Genomic DNA, 18,299 nt, shown 5'->3' with positions numbered 1-18,299 from the left:
AACGACATTCTATAAAACTCAATAAATACATATTTTGTAATGTAAAATTTGAGTATTACAGTAACAATCTATTAAATGTACCAGATCTAACCAATTTTGAAAGATTAAACTCAACCCTAAACTCTTATTTTGACGAAAAAAGTTGTATTGAATTCGATTTAAGAGTAACTTACTTCATATATAAAATATTATACCTAATTTTTGAATAATACAGTTTCATCTAAAATGGTAAATGAGCGAAACCAAATAAAAACCATAAATTAGTAAAAGAGAAAGAACTAATTTGGAAATTCTCTCCTTGCTGTTTTGTGTGTGACAAACATATAGCTTTTCAAACAGGAAAGATTCCTCTATCTAATCAAACTTCAAAAAATCTTATGGCCTGAGTAGGTGTATTTGCAAAAAAAAAAAGTTAATTCATAACTTTTTTATTGAATTCGCCGTTGTAATTCTGCTGAAATGTGAGTGGTGTAATTTCTCGAAGTAAAAATTTTATTTAAAAAAGTTGTAGTTAAAAAGAATAAGAAAACTCTCTCGACTAATTGTTGAATTCGATATCTCATTATTAGAACACTGACTATAAATATATAATTATTAACCACAAGATCACTAAAATATAAGTGATCCAATCAATCTTCTAAATGGTTTTCTATTTAAGAAATCTATGTAACTAATTGAAAATTTTAGATTGAATTTCATGCTTAGTCTTTCGACTGTCGAATTCACAATTCATACTGAGGCAAGATTTTAATAATTAAAAGAGATGTTCTTACATTGAAACACTCTTGGAGTTTGTCTGAGTGACAAACTTGATTGACACCAATCAACCTGGATAAATTCTTGGGCCATGAAATAATCAAATCAAAGGAAGCAAAAGTTGAGGAGTCAGGAGATTGTGGTAAGGGAGATTGAGAGATTCTTCGATTTCCATTTCGCAATTGAGTGTTTCAAGAAATTTGCGATAATGATGATGATAGTATCAATCAATGGTAACATCGTTCTTAAAATACTCAATTGCGAAATTGGAAGTCAAAGAAATGTCAGCTGAGAATGGAGGGGTGGTGTATTCTTATATCCTAATGAATGTTTTGAGGAATGTTTGGAGAGAGTGTCAACAGATGGGTGACAAGAAGAATAAAGATAGTAAAAAGGATTCTGCAGAAGTTGCTTGCAGAAATGAGAGATTCCGGAATCAAGAACCGCGAGGCTGCTGTGAAACCAATTGCCAAGAAAACAGGTTTCTTAGTTACAGATTATCTTGAGCTATAAGGTTAGGAGCAAAAAGTAACAAAATCAATAGCATTAAAATTGAGAATATAATAAATTATTTATCGATTTGATGGTTGATATTTTTCTCTTTTTATAAAAAATTGTGAGTTTGAATCGGATTATGTGTTTTTGTACATATTTTTTAAAAATTTATTTTGTGATAGATATGTACGTAGACTTGAGTTTACTTGAATGTTTTTGTATGTATCCGTTAAAATTTTATGGTATGACTAAGAAGATAACAAATTATTCCGATTGTTAGTATTTAATTTTTTTTATAAGAAATTGTAGATTTGAGTCGGACTTTATATTTCTGTATGTATTTGTTAAAACTTTATGTTGTGACTGACGTGTATGTGTAACTTAATTTAATAATTTGCATGAATTTCTACTTTAAACATCACATACATCATATAAATGACTGCAGATTCTCATATCAGACATGACCGAAGCATGAAGCAGAGAAACAGGATCATATTTGTGTAACATGTTAGATTATGTTATATTAGTACATAGATAATTATGAATCCTCATATATGCATATATATATATATATAGGGGTGTATATCTAATAGATGGTTTTGGTGATGGGATGAAGAAGTCATCAAAATGAATGATTGGAGGAGAAAATTTGAGCATGTTTTGTTGAATGAGTGAGTAATGGAGAAAGAAAAGGTACTAATGTCTGTTCATGTTTTGCAAGGTGTTGAATTCAAAGGGCCACCTGAGCTGGCTTCAAATTGGACATGAAACTGTTCATGATTCCCAGCAGATTTCATTTCAGCCATAGTTGAATCTTACTCAGCTAGCTACTGAATCATCTCTTTTCTTCTTCTTCTGAAAATATTTAGAACAAGTTTTATTTACATATGTAATATATATATATATATATATATCAAATGATCTGATTTTACAGCTCACTTACAGTCCCTTTGATTTAAAGTTTTCAAATAATAGGTATGTATATATGTGTGTATGCAGACACTCTTATTACTTAATGTACAATAAACTTAAAAGTAGATTAAAGTCAAAAGCCAAGTTTTTAAGCAATAATAATACTAATAATAATAATAATGTCATTCCAAGCACGCTTAAAAAAGAGAGAGGTTTTGACTGAGAATTGTTTACCATATAAAACATTACATATATAAATACATTTTTAAGCATAACATTTCAAAATATACAAACCTATATATTCAATTCATGTTAAACATATGATTTGTTCATGATTTTACTTCAAGTAATTAACTTTGTTTAAGGGTGGAAAAGAGTTATTTATTTATTTAAAAGAAATTTTAAGTAGAAGCTTGGTGATTAACTTCATATTCATTGGCTCCCAGAGCAGTTGACAACCAGAGTTTGATAATCCAATAACCAGTTAAACAAAATCTTGGCTACTTGTTCCAATTTCCTCCAGGGTAACACAGGATTTTCAAGCCAATCCTCATTTTGGTTGAGGTTAAAAACCCCTAATTGGGTAAGTCATTACAAAAAAAACGAATGCCAGTAAAATACAACCAAAAAAAAAAAAATCTCATTTACAAAGGAAACAAAAGTTTGCTGCACCCACAATATTGCGGCTTCTCACTGTTTCTATTCCACTCATCCCCCCCCCCCCCCCCCCTGCACATTCAGAGTGTAGTTTTGGCACAAGTATTTCGGCTTGCTTCAACTAGTCACCAAATAAATCATCATCGTCTTCATCATAAGACCTGGTGTTATTTTCACCTGAGGCATCATCATTCTTTCCTTCTCCATCTTTCGTTGGTGAAGCCGGTTTGCCCTCAGAACCAACGGTATGATATGCCCACGAAGAACCCACTTGGCCAGAAAGTGGTTCTCCATAAAGATCATCGTAGATCCCACTTTTTGTTGGAGTAGATTTAACCTTATTCAGGACCTGTTGTAGTTTATCAGTCACACCTCTTTGTGGAGCATTTTCATCCTTTGTTGAGGCTTGTTCCTTACCTTTGGGTATTATTGTGACTTGCACAAGAGATTCATATTTTCCAACAAGACTCCCTTCTTTCACGCCTAATGGACCAGGTTCTGTTTCTACATCAGCCCCGTCTGAAAATCCAACAACTTCAACCAGTTCTCCCCCAGCTTGATCCTTGAAGGTAACTCTTTGTTTCCTTATCCTCTTAGCAGCTCTCTCTGATTGCTGGTCATCGACTTTGTGATCTGACGAACCCCTAGATGCAGTGGATTTTCCCAGTAGGTCTGGCATGGTCAGACCATAACGATTGAGAAGTGTGTTATAGTTCACGACAGCTTCCTCATCAGAAGGATCAGGAGGTGAGGGTATATCAATCTCTGTGGGTGGAGGGGTACGAGGGAAGAGAGCTGCATTGTTCTTTCTTAAGATGTAAGTTCTTGTTGATGCAGCAAACCGCAGAGACTGCCCTACTTCAAGCTCAACAGGGGTGTCTTTGGTCAAACGCTCATTTGCAACAAATGTTCCATGTGCCGATCCCAAATCAATCACATATATGCTGTGGAAATGATTAAAAGGTTGTAAATTACACGTGGTTTATCAAAGAGCTCCTAAAACTAAAACAGCCAAATCATGTGTTACAAAAAAAATAATATATATGTTTTTGCCAAGCAGCACGATTAGGTCACTTCTTAAGCTGATAATCTAACCATTAACCTAGTGTCTTCATCAGCACTGATTACAAGGGGAGAAACCCCACTCTGGAGTCATAGAAAATAACAAGGTCCTGACAATATGGAAGTCATTTCTCATCTCTACTTTTCATTTCATTCCTTCGTACTTCTATGAGATCACATAACACAACTGGCAGATATGATCACTCATCCTAACCATTCAACAAGTTTCTTAGTCAACATTGACTATATCCAAAAAATTTCTAGTCTTAGGCATAGAAAGTAATAACGGTGCATTTTTGTTCAAATCTATTATCCTTTTAAACTCCTATATCTTAGTAATTTGTTCTGCAGAAGTTAGTCATAATTCACATATTTGATATATAAATTAGAACAAATTCAGTCTTATCTTCAATTCCATAACCATGGATTTTACATTCTCACTAGTAAAAAAAAAATGAGCCACAGGAACACATAGTTTAAATTGGATATGAAATTGCCTCAAAATTAGACTACTATTTTCATTTAAATTTCTATCATATTTGTATTATATTCCTATTTCAATTATATAGAACTATAATTTGAGACAAATTCAACAGAAGGGAACTACAATATGAAAGAGACTTATGATGCATTTTTGTTCTTTTCATTTCTCCCTTTTTCTATGAGATCACCTTACACAACTTGGCCATATGATCACCAAGGGGCCATAGAATCACCAACCCTAATATGACTGCCGAGGGATGGAATATAGTAAGGGGGTTGAATTATGGAAGTGGTTTCTAAAATTCTGTTATATTTCTAAAATACTATGAGATCATCAACAAGTACATCTAGATCATTAAACTGCACACAAGCTTGCTATTTCGATTCATCTTCTTATCACTTTGATACATACTGTAACGTGACAGTTTACATTCATTATTGTTATCAGTTAAGTCAGGGCGGGCAGAAACTGTTACATAGTAATAAGTCAACACCGCATAAAAAGAGTCAAATAATAAGACCAATAAATGAAACTAACCTCCCATTTTTGTGAGGAATTACAGCAGCATGCTGGCGTGAAACAGACTGATGATCAAGCACAAAATCACACGTCTGATATTGCCTCCCGAATAGATGCCTTCGCCTATCCAGATTAATCCGATCAAGAATTTCTCCATCCTTCAACACCTCAAGATAATAAACACCTACCCGAGGCTCGATAGCCCAATCTGGAGGCTGCCACGTAGACTGCCCTGCTCCAACCTGAGTCACCTGCTGAGCTTGCCCCACCAAAGGAGCTGCCTCAGGGACCGCAGGTTTTTGCGGAACTTGATGCTGATGCTGATACTGGGTTTGCTGTGGGTAAGTCTGAGATTGTGAGTACTGAATTACAGGATGTGAAACTGCCTTAGCAGCAGATTGGCTAGTAGCTCTCGGAGCAGAATTGACCGTCACTGCAAATGGTTCCAAGGATTGACCTTTCTTAAACCGTTCAAGGCCTGCTCTTCCGTACATTATATTTATACCTTCTTTATCTTTCAAATAGGCTCCCTCAACAATAATTTACAAGCAACGCCAGCAGAACAAGACATCAGCCCCTAAGAAAAGAACACATTACGGTATCCTCCTATCAAAACCCTGAAGGAGTTCAACAAGCAAAAATATTCCAATTAAAATTACTCGAAAAAGAAGAATAAATTTTGCCTAAGGCCCAAACATAGTAAACAGATAGAACGGAAATATCAACAGAACACTGAACTAAACATATCGAGAAAGCGATCCAATTGTCATATTGTGTAACAATCACCAGCAAACCACAGTAAGTATTAGCTTCATTCTGTAACTAAATGCACGCAATAATCCGGTAGTTACCGGAAGAAACAAGTTTTATTTATAAAAAAAAAAAAATAAGGAAAAACAAAACTCGAGGCAAATAATGATGAGAAAGAAAAAACGAAAATGGTAAGATCAAACAAAGAAACTGAAAGTTAAATAAGGAAAGATTGAGTATTGGAAGGTAGAAAAGAGTACCTTTGATTAGGGTTTTAAGTGGGAGAGAAGAAAGAGCTGGGCCATCATCACCCAAAATCGCAGACGCCGAAAAGAAGCGGAATCCCCAATTCCCTTGACACACCGGATTTGCTCCCTCTACGATAAAAGGAAATATTTTTCGTGCAGGATCCCTCTTGGCTTTTTTATATTTTCGACCAAAATCTCCCTCTGTTTTCTCAGTTTTACGAAAATATCCTCACCTGCTGCAATTTAGGTTATTGTTAATTTATAAATTGTATGGTATATTTTTATTATTAATAAAGTATATTAGTAAAAAGATATATATATATGTAAATATAATAATAAAATAACATAAATACAAAATTTACATAATATAAATATAATATATATAAGTTAAAAGTCTATTTTTAAAAAATAATAATATAAAGGTTAAAAGTCCAACTCCACTATTATATGAAAATCTTTGTATGAACATCGAAATAAAATTCGTGTTTAATTAAATTAGGAAGTTTCGAATTGTGTTTGAATCAGTTTTTATATAACGAAAAATATACAAATATTTTCGAATCTATTAATTTTATTTATTTTTGTTAACTTGATCGATCGTATAAAATATTTTACATTCGAACTAATATTCTAAAAAATCAACGAGAACTTGTCATTGAACTGAACATGGATGTTAACTTCAATGGTAAAAAATGAAAATCAATCAATCAAATTTAATATCAGTCTGATGAACAATTTTACATATTTGAATCAGCTTACATACTTGAAGCGCTTAACACGCATACAGGAGACATTGTTTTTGTAATTCCAATTAAAATGTTGGATTACAACAGCAGCACATATATTTCGTGCTCAAAGAATACTCTACTTTTTCGATTATCAGTGTAGAGACAACTTATACAAAAGAGATACAATACTTATACAATTCCTAGAAAGAATGTCGTTTCAGTTTTCAACTATCGGTACACCCATGTTACTGAGGATCCGAACTATTCCCAGACCTGTCTGCACCAAGGGTTCTGCTCTTTACAACTATGGAAGGAAGGAATCAGTCATGATCCCATTGTTCAAAGAAGAGTTTCCTCATTCTGACGAATGTTGCTGGCACTTTTGTCCCCGTTGAGCATGTTAGGATTGCATCCGGTAAATCATGGCTGCAGACCTAAACAAGACCTTACATAGCATATTGCGATCCATCCCAAAACTATGGAATATCAAATCGTATAGGTCAGCAGCACTAACTCATGGAAATGGAGAGAATATGATCAAAATTGGAAGGTGGTATATTAGCATCACCTCTTGCCAATCCAGTTACCTCAGACAATACCACTTTTATCCACTTCATCTGTTGGCAAATTCCTTCTCCACCACACCAAATACCACCTTCAGCCGGTCTTGCAGACTGGAAAGGATGTTTTTTGCAATTCTTTTCTGATGTTTCGTACTTTTCAGCCATGCAACTCCACAGAACACGCGTACGTGACAGCCCTTCGATCTTGAGGGTAAATCCTCAACTTGGTATCTAAGCTGAAGCTGCAAATGATCAACAAACCAATTAATTTCTTTAACAAACCAACAGAAACAAAGTTACAAGGGTGACAATAACGCAAGCATAAAACTCTAGTAGTCTTCTTACATTAAAATAATCGTCAAGTGGAACCCCATGGAGAGTCATGACCTCTTCAACAAGCCAACCATTCTTATCAGGCAGTGGAGATCTTTGCTGTGTACTGGTTACCTCTCCTCTGTACCGGGATATACGCTTGTCAAAACGGTAATATATTTGCCTCCCATATACATCAGAATTCTCAGATTCCCATGGACTGCAAGAATAGTTATGACAACCAGCTCTCTCCATAGCTTTATGGTCCAAATCACCCCCATTGAATAACTCCATGCAGAAACTAGTCTAAAGTCACCAATAAGATACAGCTCTCATAATCACATACGAATAGATAGTGGCAAAATATATGAACTGAAGCTAATAAAGCTCAAAATTTAAATTCAGATGTGCAAGTGCATGCCCTTCATATGATATGCAGCCATAAACATACATGAGCAATTGTCCATGTCCATATGAATGCTCCAGTATGAGCACATGGACGTATGGACATGTGCATATGCCTACACATGTGCTTCCATACATTAACACATGCGCGAAGAGAAATAGATAGATACAGAGAGAGAGAGAGAGAGAGAGATAGAGAGAGAGAGGGCGAGTGAGTAAACTTACAGGAACAGGGAGAGATGACGAATAAACCTCAGACATGCTGACATCCTCAAGATCCAAGAAAGAACCACTCTCTTCATTTTGGAGTTTGGCCTCTGATTCTTCTTCAACTATACGCACTTTCTGCTCAGGAGTCAATGATCTAGCCTTCCACAGAGCCATGATTGTCCTTTTTAAAAGATAACAAATTTCTTGAAGTCAAAGATCTTCACAATTCTAAAAAGCCAGGTTTCTGTCATAGACCTCGGCTATATTACCAAACCAAACTCCCATTAAACATTTGAGTACTCATGGCAATTTGCAGCTTTTGAGATGGCTTAGTTATACAAATCAAAAGAAAATCCTATAGTATAACCAGTACAGTACAAGGATGTTGATGTAAGTGAGTAGCAAGTAGTTTCATTAAATCTATCTGGAAATTTCTCAAATGAATATCCCCTCCCCACTAGAATGAAACATAACAAAGTTGAGTTATTTGGACAGAAAACCAAAATGGAATTTACACAATATGCACTTCCTTTGTGCTACATTGAAAGACATTCTTTTTAAGTTTACTAAAATTACATAAAGAACTGAACAGATAATTTCAGCAAAACTTCTAAAAAGATATCTTATAGTAATCCACACAACATGCACTTCCTTCACTCCGATCAAAATAGAAAGTAAAGAAACAAATTCTTCATAGGTCTACCCAAAATCTAAACAACAGAATAGATAATCAGAAATGAAAACAAATCAAATGAAGGGTGTCAGTGTCACTGTTTAGGCAAAAGGTTTTCAACTCATAAAGATATTAAGACTTAACAAAATTCAAGGAAAAAATTACATATCTTATAGTAATTATATTAAGTAGTGACATTGCAGAAGAAGAGAGAGAGAGAGAGAGAGAGAGAGAGAGAGCTGAGTCATTACCGATGTGCTACATTGAAAGACACAAAAGAATGGAAATGGAACTTCAGCCTGCCTTCCTCATCTTGTGTCTTGGCACCATGCCTTGCTTCCAGGCCTCTACCTGGCCTGAGAGTCATAACAATAATTGGACTTCCCATTGAAGCCAGAGTAGGAGCTAGGACTTGAATGTCCTCTATGTCCTCCCAAAGAAAGAAGAATTTTGTCTTGTGCCCAAATAAGTTCGCATGAAATCCAATGATCCTTGCTGATAGAAACAAGCGACCCTGCAGAAGTGCATTTCAAAATCAGTAGAATAGAATTAAGGACATATCATTCGATCAATTAATTGACAACTGTTGCACAGAATAATTTTCAAGTGCTACTTAAGGAAAGACAGTGATAACAGTTTTGACAGCATATAACCACGTAACAGCACCTGCAAAGGCATTTTTCTCCTTAAATGACATGTAAAATCATTGATGAGAAATTCTTCTGGCGGAAGCCCAAAGAGTTTTTGGAATGCTGAATTTGTTTGAGGAGAACGCACATTAATCTACATATATTCCATTAGGAAAAGGAAAATATATAAGAAAGCAAGAAGAAAACCATAAGACATATAAGAAACTGTCAAAAAGAATTTTCGAGGGCAGGATGTCCACAATTTACCTTCTTCCCGACCTCTTTCTCCATTTTACTTAAATATTCTCTAACAACATTCCCACCTCTTGTATTTTCCAAGAAAATTCTCAAATTCAGCCTAGACTGGCATGCCTGCGCCAACTTTCCCTGAAGAGGAATCCACACATCTGCCAGATCTGATATATTACATCTTACGAAGTTAATTTCAGCATGGCCTAAAGACGTTGCTTCATCGAAAGGTCCATCAAAATCATAAACTTCAACTTCCAAAACAGATGGAGGGTCATCCATTGCATCAAATTCAAAAATTTCTGGAAATGTCAAAAATAACTCATTGAGCTGATTGATCAAGTAAACGTTCAAACCTGTTTAGGGCAAAAACTATAGGAAATTTGATAAAACATTTGTAAGATTACCAAAATTGTTTGCTTAAGGACTTTGTAACTTTACCATTCCACTGAGGACTAGATTTTTGGAACTTGATAGAACTAGTCTTGGTCTTCCCATTACAGGTAAACACCACATATGGATCACAGAATCCACTTGAATCAACTGCTGCTAAATTGCTTCCTTCAATCAAAGCAACAGTTAGCAACCACCCATCCCCATGTGCTTTAACTCCATGGTCTCCACCTGTTATTGAATATAATAGGAATCGAAATAAGCAGCATAAGAAATAGAACATAAATTTGCAGATAAAACACTAAATGGGGAAAAAAAAATTTGTTCTACTGAAACGGAATTAACAAAAATCATGCAGAAGATGCAGCACAACCAAATAAAAAAGGATAGATAGAAAAACCAATAGTTATCCAGACGAAGCAATAATTAATGAAACTATGTATCTGACACTCAACTAACTTTGCACAAAAAGCCAAGAGAAAAGTCATGTGAGTCCACTTGATTTCATACAAATAAAAAAGTGTACAAGTAATTTATAAGGGAATATAAGGCTCTAACGGCAGACAGTACTGTTGTAGGGTGTTTGGAAAACTGCAATTATCATATGTAAATCTTACCCTTTTGCCTTCTAGCCTGCAGGAAACGTGATATCATCATTAGTACCCTTTCAGCTTGAAGAACTAGGACTCCACACACAATGAATTCGCCAATCGAATCAGGTAAATCAAGCCCAAGAAACTCAAGCCCTTGAATTGTGCTAGGCAAGGCAAGCAATATGTGGACAAGCACGTAAATTCCCATAAAAACTGTGGAAACCACAGTGAAGTTAGCGAAGTACTGTGCTATAAGTTTCCAGTCTGATTGTGGCTGTGCCTGTAATGTAGCTAAAACTTGATCCTTATTTAACCCAATATCCTTTGAATCAACTTTCTTTACATTCTGGGATAGCAAATTGGCATACTGCTCATAGCTGTCCTTAAGGCCCTGTCTTGCACCATTCTCTATCATACCTTTCATCATGGTGCTCTGCAGAAAGTTCATTCGCCATGATATCACCAAATGTGAACACTGTTCTCCAGATGGCAGTTCAGGCCCAGGGGTGATGCAGTAGAGCAACTCAGTTTTAAAGGTGCTACCATACATGACATCAGGTGTACTGACACTGGCTAAAACAGCATATGCCTTCCCATCAGCTTTTAGATACACCTGTTCCTCAGTTCCTTTGACAGCCTTAATTAACCTGGTTGCAGCCTTAATGTAAGTAAGCACTCTTTTCAAATTCTCACCTCCATTTTCAAATTTCCAAGGTCCCATCTGCAGTTCTGAAGTTCCTTGCACATCAGCCAATGATGCATAAAAACTTGAATCGGGTGAAAAAAGCAAAACATTTAGTTCAGAAGGCGTAATCATATACAATTGGTCCAGTAGGACCCCTCCAGGTAAATTGCTTGGAATTTCAGAACCCGAATCTTTAGACTCCATGGTTTTAACCAATTCTTCAAAAGAGCAAGAAGAGGACTGATCTTCACTTCTGTCATCAGAAACCTCAGGTTTAGTATCTTCCAGTAGCTCTGATGTCTCTATGCCTTTAGCAGAAGTGGTTGCCAGTGTATCTAAATTTTTGTTAAACATCTGAACAATTCGACCTGCAAAGGTTTTTTGTGAACAAGACCTCTCTTCCCTTGAATACGAATCTTCTTGTCTCACCGGAGAGAGACAAGTTGATGTGACATTTGAAAACCTGGCAGAAGATTCTAAAGTTACATCTGCCAGCTTCCCCATGCTTTGTGCATGATCACCATTACAACTGAAGTCCACGAATGAATTGTTTTGAGAAAAAGATATATTTAAGAGAATCTCCCCTGCAGTAAAGATTAAAAAGAAAAAGAATTCATGTTTCAATAATTTATTACACAAGCTACTCTAACCATGCCCATAAAACACTCATAATGTAGAGACGGCAGGAGATTGCAGAAAGAACTCCCAAATCCAAATATATAAGACAATCCATACCCAAGCAACAAGACCACTAAAATCCAGAACAAGAAGACGTATTTTCAAAGGCGACCTACCATCTAACTTGAGAAAATAACTTGAACAGGGGACATAATTGAGCTAAAAACTCAAGCACCCAATTAAGAGAAATACAACCAGAGAACAGAACTAACTAAGGAACAGAAAGACACATACCACAGTCCTTCTTGGACTTCTTATTCTTTGGCTGTAAAGGGTACCAAACAGTGCCAAGAGACTTGTTTTCCGCATCAAAAACCTGCGAAACTGGAATCTTAATCTGCCCAACAAAGTCATCATTGAAGTACTTATCCTCATCCAAAACAGAAATCACAAGTTCTTCATTCAAATCCTCGACCCGGAAAGAGAATTCCTCTCCCCAAGTTGGGTTTAAGCACTTCTTCACCACTTTGGTCCTCGACCTGTTTTTTCCCAACTGTAACCTCACGTACGGATCACTAAACCCGTTTAGATCCATCGCCGGTAGATTCCGCGCCTCTATTACTCGAACCTGAAGCTTCATGTCTTTAGACCCCACTAATTTTCTCACCAATTACTGACAATCCTTTAATCAATAAGGACACCAGAAGAACTAGAAGAGTAAACGAGATAAAGATTCGCAAGAACCAGAGGCCATGGTCACCATAGCTTAAAGAATGGCGATCACTCTGTTCCCACAATTAACAGAACGACATTATCTCTAAAGAAACGAAGGTTTAGCTAAAAGGAATAAAAAAGTAGACAACGGTGTTTGTTTGGGAATAATGAATATACTAATCTGATTGAGAAGTCAAAAGAGATCAATGGCATTGAGGAATAATACTTCAACGCAGAGCTTACCAGAAGAGAATCGGAACTGAAAATTCGAATACGGAGAAAAATATTCTTTCAACTAAAATAGCAAGAAGAAATTATTATTGAAGAAGGATAACTTAATTTTGCAAATAAATCAAGAAGAAACAGTGATTGATGATGACGCAATGAATTTATTTAGATTCAACAGTAATCGAAAAGACGCGCACGTTATGGAATGAAAATAATATACACATATATATATGGCAATCAAGAATGGAAAATTGGGAGATCAGGCACGATAGAGGGTTTCAAACAAAAAATGAGTGGCGGATTTGATGATTCCTTAGACCCAAAAACCCTGTAATGGAAAATATTCAGAAACAGATACGATTTAACTGTGTGTGTGTGTGTATATATATATATATATACATGGATGTGTGTATATTTGCATTGAAACGCAAGGAACTAAAATGGAAACTGAAAATACTATATAAAATTAAGAAAATCGTAAGGGAAAAGGAGGTGCGACTTTTTTAATTGTAACTGAACTGCGCGTATAAGGATTGACTTTTTGACTTTTATAAACTCTGAAATCAAATCCACTTTCTCTCTGAATTTTTATTTTTATTTTTTATTTTTTTGTTTCTTTTCGTGTGATATCAATTACGTGCAATAAATAATTCATTTATTTTAGTATTAAAAAATTATTTTATACAATAGAAAAAAATTTCATATTAATAATTTATCAAAATCTTATAATATAATTTTATTCAATAAAATCCACCTGATTCAAAATAATTACAAAGTTTAGTATTATTTAATTTATTTCTAAATATTTAATTTTTTATATTTTTAATAAAAAATTTACTTTAAAAATAATTCAAAAAAATAATTTTAATTAGTTAATTAAATTAGTTGTTAATAATAACAAATTGACATGATTAATCTATTAATTTAACTTTTTTTAAAAAATTATTATTAGTCCGTTGATTTAATCAATTAATCTAAATTACGGTATTAATATTTTACTAAATTAGTTTTTGAATAAATTTTCTTTTAACAGAAATAAAAATAGATGTTTGAATAAATAAATAAAAAGTGCAACGGCTTTAACACTGATTTGAACAAGTTATAACATATAACTAAACTCCAGAAAAGAGAACAAAAAAGGAAACTAACAGCAGTTAATGTCTGAAGATCAAGTATGAACTCTGTTCATTCAAAGCCAAAAAATAACACAACATTAAAATGTTTGAATGAGATCCAAGAATCCTAGATATTGTAAGCTTTACTTTTGCCGCTTGTATATTTTTGCCAAGAAAGATTTCAACACAGCTTGAATTTCTTTCTTCGGATGTGCATCGATGGCAGCTATTAATTTCTGATAACTCTGGCTCTCATACTCAGCAAACACACTCTGTCAAGTTGAAAGTTTAAAATATAGTAAAATTGTGTGATCATGTTCTGGTAATTTTCACTTCAACTGTCCCGTATCATGTCCTATCAAATGATCAAAACGGCATTATTAAGATCCGGGTTCATACCTGGAGATCAAGTTCGTTGTAGAGCGCCTTTACTTTAGCAACATTAGCCGGATCAGGTTTACCATAGTTCTCCTGGAATAGGACAAGTACATCAAGGTGCAAATTTTTCCCAAGTCTGGAAAATATTCAAGTAGTTCTAACAAAGTAATAATAGACTGAAAAAACAAGGGTTTTCGAGTGGTGAAGTAAAGAGAATAAGTAAAAGAAAAAGCGTGTTTTGCTCTTACATATAACACTTTCTTTTGGTCTTCATTGCATCTTTCCAATGCTTTAACCACCAACCAAGAGCACTTAAAATCTTCTATATCTGTTCCTATCTGATTATACAAGGAACTCAAGTTGAAAATTGAGAAAGAGAAGCTTTAAATATTTAATTCCACGGTCAAATTTTCTGCCAATTAAATTGGGGCTCACCTTACCAAGTGCCTCAGGATCAGCAAAACAATCCAAATAATCGTCCTGCAAAGAGCATGAAACAGAGTAAATTGCATAAACAATCAGCCATATATATTCCAGCTAGGAAATCAAGATAGATATATTCCCGCTGGGAAATTATAACTCAAACCAAAAAGATTCAGTCCGGGTGTCCAAAGACTTGGCTAGAGATACACAGCGGAGCTAGATATACTCCTGCTAAGAAATCCCTTAGTTTGAGTTATAATTTATGTCCAGAATACTGAACAAGATAGATTACCTGTACTTGAAAGTAGATCCCCATATCAATAAGAACGTTCTTTACATCAACATGATTATCCAGATTCTCGCCCGCCATCAACAATGCACAAGCAACCTAAGTAGATGTTGCAAGGGTCATCAATAAATAGTCAATACAACACATCAGCTTTCAATAGTCAGAAACTGGATAAGGTCATAGAAAAGATTAACATCATATTTCATCTAATTATAGAACATATGTAGAAGAACAACGTAAATAGTACTAAAAATCTATCGAGCCATAAAGTTTGGCAAAGATTTCAAAGTAGAAGTCAATGCTACTTTTAAAGGAACTAGAGAATTTATAAGGGGACAAGGAACATTTCTTACATCAGAAAAAGCAACAGCATATACAAATGGCAAGAACAGCAAGAAAGTAAAGATGATTACTACTTTTACAAGGCGTATCTTAGACGGTAAAAATTATCTATGATTTATACTCACAGGGAGGTAAAATGAGTAATAGGCAGTTTTGTACTGGACAATTTGTCGGTGTCTGCATAAAATTCAAAACAATTTCTAGATTAATAGACAAAACATAGTTTTATACAGAATTATAACCACACGGGATGGGTAGATTTTATCATCCACCAGAAAGAATTTAAATCTGACTCTCTAGAATATTTTAGAATTTGAATGGCTTATATACTCCCAATAGTTTTACATCATTAACCTGTACTTATTACACTTTTAGGTACTTAAAGCTAATATTTGTTGCCACCCTAGCAGCCAATTTTTCCATTTACATAGATATAGCCATATAAGGAACACAGATAATCCCATCTCTGGTTTATTGAGCCGTCATTACCAGCACATCTGGAGACCATAACAACCCATTTATTCTAATCAATACGGTGTGGAGTACCTTGTCTAACAACCTAGACTAAAACGGGTCTCCTATGTTATTCATGTCAATTAAAATATTTAAATGGATTGACAATTTACATTATCATGAATCATGTAGCTCCATACTTGCTTCTTCGTGGACGAATATATGTTATAAAATGTTTCACTCACAGTGACAATGCGTATTTGGACAAATCTTTTTCTCCTTCAATTGTTGTAATTAGATCTATCATCTGTCCTGAAGCTGTTTGAAATTCCACCTATGTAAACATGACAATCAAAATTTAGCATGCTTTTATATTGACAACTGAGCAAATCAAAGTTATAAAGGGAAGTACCTCATTAAACAAATCAAGCAGATCTACATAGTAAGGCTTTCCTCGGAAGTGTTTTCTAAGAATCCTGGGAATGTGATTGCGAAGAAGAATCCCATCATTTGCCGCAATCAGACCAACCTATGACATAAAGTACAAGCCAATTTAATTCATTAACCAAGAGAAGAGCAACAGAACATGTCAATTTTAGCACAGACCTTGGGCACTCGAAACCAGCAAGGTTGACCACGACGAGTGTGAGAGCCATCCATAATGTCATCAAGTACAAGAAAATATGCTTGAAGCTGCACATATTATAATTAGAAATCATAAGGTTCTGTCATAGTTTAGCAATGAGATTATCGAAACAATATGCATGACCATCCGACAAATAATCAAATCCTGGACAACCTTACCCATTCAATGCACCAACCAAGTGCACATGAAAGGAAAATTTCATCTTCAGATAATTCATTTCCTTGTTTCAACAGTTTATAACTATCAACCACAGAGAGCCCCCTATTCAGCTTGCCTGAAAAATAAAAGATGGCCCAGAAATATTTTCACTAACATGTGATTGAATAGGAAGTTCCCCTAGTTGCATGTTTTACTCCTTTGTTTTGATGGTTTACTTTACTCCCCCTTTGATGCTAGAAGATTATGGCCATTTAATGATTTACAAGAATACTAACATTAAGAAAAATATATTTTTTAAAAGAAGATGTCAGTTCTCACCTCCAGGAACATTGTAGTCCAGCATCTATAACAATAGAGCAAATAACATTGTCAGAAAAGCCATTATTAACAACCAAATAATAAGGAAGAGTGTAACCACAAAATCATCTCCACCATATATATTAGGGTAATATCAGGCTATCCGCATTAATACTACATAAAACATTTTCAGGGACAAGCTATAGCAACTGCCAATCATTGTAGAACCTCAAACTGCATAAAGGCAACCAGACTGGAAAAAGCATGAATTAGCAGGTAATAGTCAATAGCACACGCTATAGCAACAACTACTATATTTGTTCAGAAATTTCCCTCTTTCACTATTATTTAATTACTATGAACACTGTAAAATCCGCAAGAGGACACCTCATAATAAAGGGCAACGTTCACTGGAAATCCTCATCTTGGAAGGCATGAAACTAGATGTTCAAGATCAATCCCATTAAAATAGAAAGATAACCATTCCTAGCATCCATACAGAAGAGAAGAGATCCTTTGGCAAAACCTCCAGAGATTTAAAATGAAAACCCAATAACACAATCAATTGATTAGCAATTTTAATCAACTTAACCAATAAAAAACTTCAACATTATACAAAATCTTATTCAAAAGCATATTATCAAACAACTTGAGCTCACGCCTTTTACATTGGTTTTCTCACCGTCCACCAAAATGTAAGAAAGCCAGTAAAGTAATGATGGATCAGGAAAATAGAAGAAGAACAAAATTAACAATCAGAACAATGATAATGTCAAGAAGATAGTTGGAATATATCACAGATCAAGAAACGTGAGCTGAAAAAGAAGAAAATGAGGAAAGGAAAGCAAGTTACTCGCTCGACCCATTGACGGGAAACATCGGTGAACTCGAAAGCAGGATCGTCAAGGAGCTCCGATTTCAAAGTGGAATACACCTTGAGAAACGTTGACTTGAGATCCGCCATTGATTTGTTCAGAGAGAAAGAGAGGAGATGGTAGGTAAGAGATAGTTATCACTCAAACGAGGTAGAACTCCAGATGCCTGTCTTTACAGACAGCGATGGAGAGAGAGAGAGAGAGAGAGAGAGAGAGAGAGAGAGTGCTGGAGTGTTCAGATATTGTAGGAGAGGGAGAGCAAGGAGATGCTTAATTCCACACTGACATTGTATTTGTACAGCTCTTTTTCCCAAAATAGGTACCGTAATTCAACAAAATTACAATATTTGCCATCATAATTAACTTTTAATATGTTGATTAACAATTAAAATTCGCAATTAAAAGTAATAATTAACAATTAGAATTCACAATTAAAAAA

The 18,299-nt window shown here is 34.8% G+C and overlaps 3 protein-coding genes across 4 annotated transcripts; all 3 read right to left on the bottom strand.

The window, feature by feature from the left end:
* Nucleotides 1-2,647: 2,647 nt before the first annotated feature.
* Nucleotides 2,648-6,054, bottom strand: LOC110817928 (SMAD/FHA domain-containing protein). Of its 2 annotated transcripts, none has more exons than XM_022046649.2 (3): nt 5,896-6,054; nt 4,904-5,502; nt 2,648-3,764 (listed from the first exon to the last, which is right to left on the bottom strand). In XM_022046649.2, exons 2-3 carry the CDS (start codon nt 5,377-5,379, stop codon nt 2,942-2,944), a joined length of 1,299 nt encoding a protein of 432 aa, XP_021902341.2. In that variant the 5' UTR covers nt 5,380-5,502; nt 5,896-6,054; the 3' UTR covers nt 2,648-2,941. The 2 variants fall into 2 exon arrangements, with proteins under 2 accessions (XP_021902341.2, XP_088064218.1); XM_088208092.1 differs by having other exon boundaries at nt 4,904-5,462; nt 5,896-6,040.
* A 515-nt stretch (nt 6,055-6,569) lies between these two features.
* LOC110817884 (C2 calcium/lipid-binding and GRAM domain containing protein) lies at nt 6,570-13,393 on the bottom strand. The gene is made up of 9 exons (XM_088208680.1): nt 12,236-13,393; nt 10,663-11,907; nt 10,094-10,276; nt 9,671-9,954; nt 9,441-9,557; nt 9,026-9,288; nt 8,117-8,282; nt 7,520-7,792; nt 6,570-7,416 (listed from the first exon to the last, which is right to left on the bottom strand). Exons 1-9 carry the CDS (start codon nt 12,579-12,581, stop codon nt 7,225-7,227), a joined length of 3,069 nt encoding a protein of 1,022 aa, XP_088064806.1. The 5' UTR covers nt 12,582-13,393; the 3' UTR covers nt 6,570-7,224.
* A 544-nt stretch (nt 13,394-13,937) lies between these two features.
* On the bottom strand, nt 13,938-18,099 carry FPS1 (farnesyl diphosphate synthase 1). The gene is made up of 12 exons (XM_022046648.2): nt 17,839-18,099; nt 17,007-17,031; nt 16,688-16,803; nt 16,490-16,576; nt 16,296-16,412; nt 16,129-16,217; nt 15,556-15,607; nt 15,092-15,187; nt 14,812-14,856; nt 14,625-14,714; nt 14,398-14,469; nt 13,938-14,270 (listed from the first exon to the last, which is right to left on the bottom strand). The coding sequence occupies exons 1-12, from the start codon at nt 17,947-17,949 to the stop codon at nt 14,142-14,144; spliced, it is 1,029 nt and encodes a 342-aa protein (XP_021902340.1). The 5' UTR covers nt 17,950-18,099; the 3' UTR covers nt 13,938-14,141.
* Between the last annotated feature and the right edge of the window lie 200 nt (nt 18,100-18,299).

This window comes from Carica papaya, chromosome 7 (assembly GCF_054855325.1).
Source record: "Carica papaya isolate Zhongbai chromosome 7, ASM5485532v1, whole genome shotgun sequence".
Classification (NCBI taxonomy): domain Eukaryota; kingdom Viridiplantae; phylum Streptophyta; class Magnoliopsida; order Brassicales; family Caricaceae; genus Carica; species Carica papaya.
Note: the sequence above shows the minus strand (reverse complement) of the source record. Positions and strands in the feature narration are given on the sequence as shown.

Coding starts and splice junctions, on each gene's coding strand:
- LOC110817928 (XM_022046649.2), bottom strand. CDS start 5,379: ATGTACGGAAGAGCAGGCCTTGAACGGTTTAAGAAAGGTCAATCCTTG. Junction 3,765..4,903: donor ATTCCTCACAAAAATGGGAG/GTTAGTTTCATT, acceptor TCATTTCCACAG/CATATATGTGATTGATTTGG.
- LOC110817884 (XM_088208680.1), bottom strand. CDS start 12,581: ATGAAGCTTCAGGTTCGAGTAATAGAGGCGCGGAATCTACCGGCGATG. Junction 11,908..12,235: donor GAAGTCCAAGAAGGACTGTG/GTATGTGTCTTT, acceptor TCTTTACTGCAG/GGGAGATTCTCTTAAATATA. Junction 8,283..9,025: donor TCTTTCAATGTAGCACATCG/GTAATGACTCAG, acceptor TCTTTTAAAAAG/GACAATCATGGCTCTGTGGA.
- FPS1 (XM_022046648.2), bottom strand. CDS start 17,949: ATGGCGGATCTCAAGTCAACGTTTCTCAAGGTGTATTCCACTTTGAAA. Junction 17,032..17,838: donor CCCGTCAATGGGTCGAGCGA/GTAACTTGCTTT, acceptor CTATTGTTATAG/ATGCTGGACTACAATGTTCC. Junction 14,470..14,624: donor ACCAAAAGAAAGTGTTATAT/GTAAGAGCAAAA, acceptor GTCCTATTCCAG/GAGAACTATGGTAAACCTGA.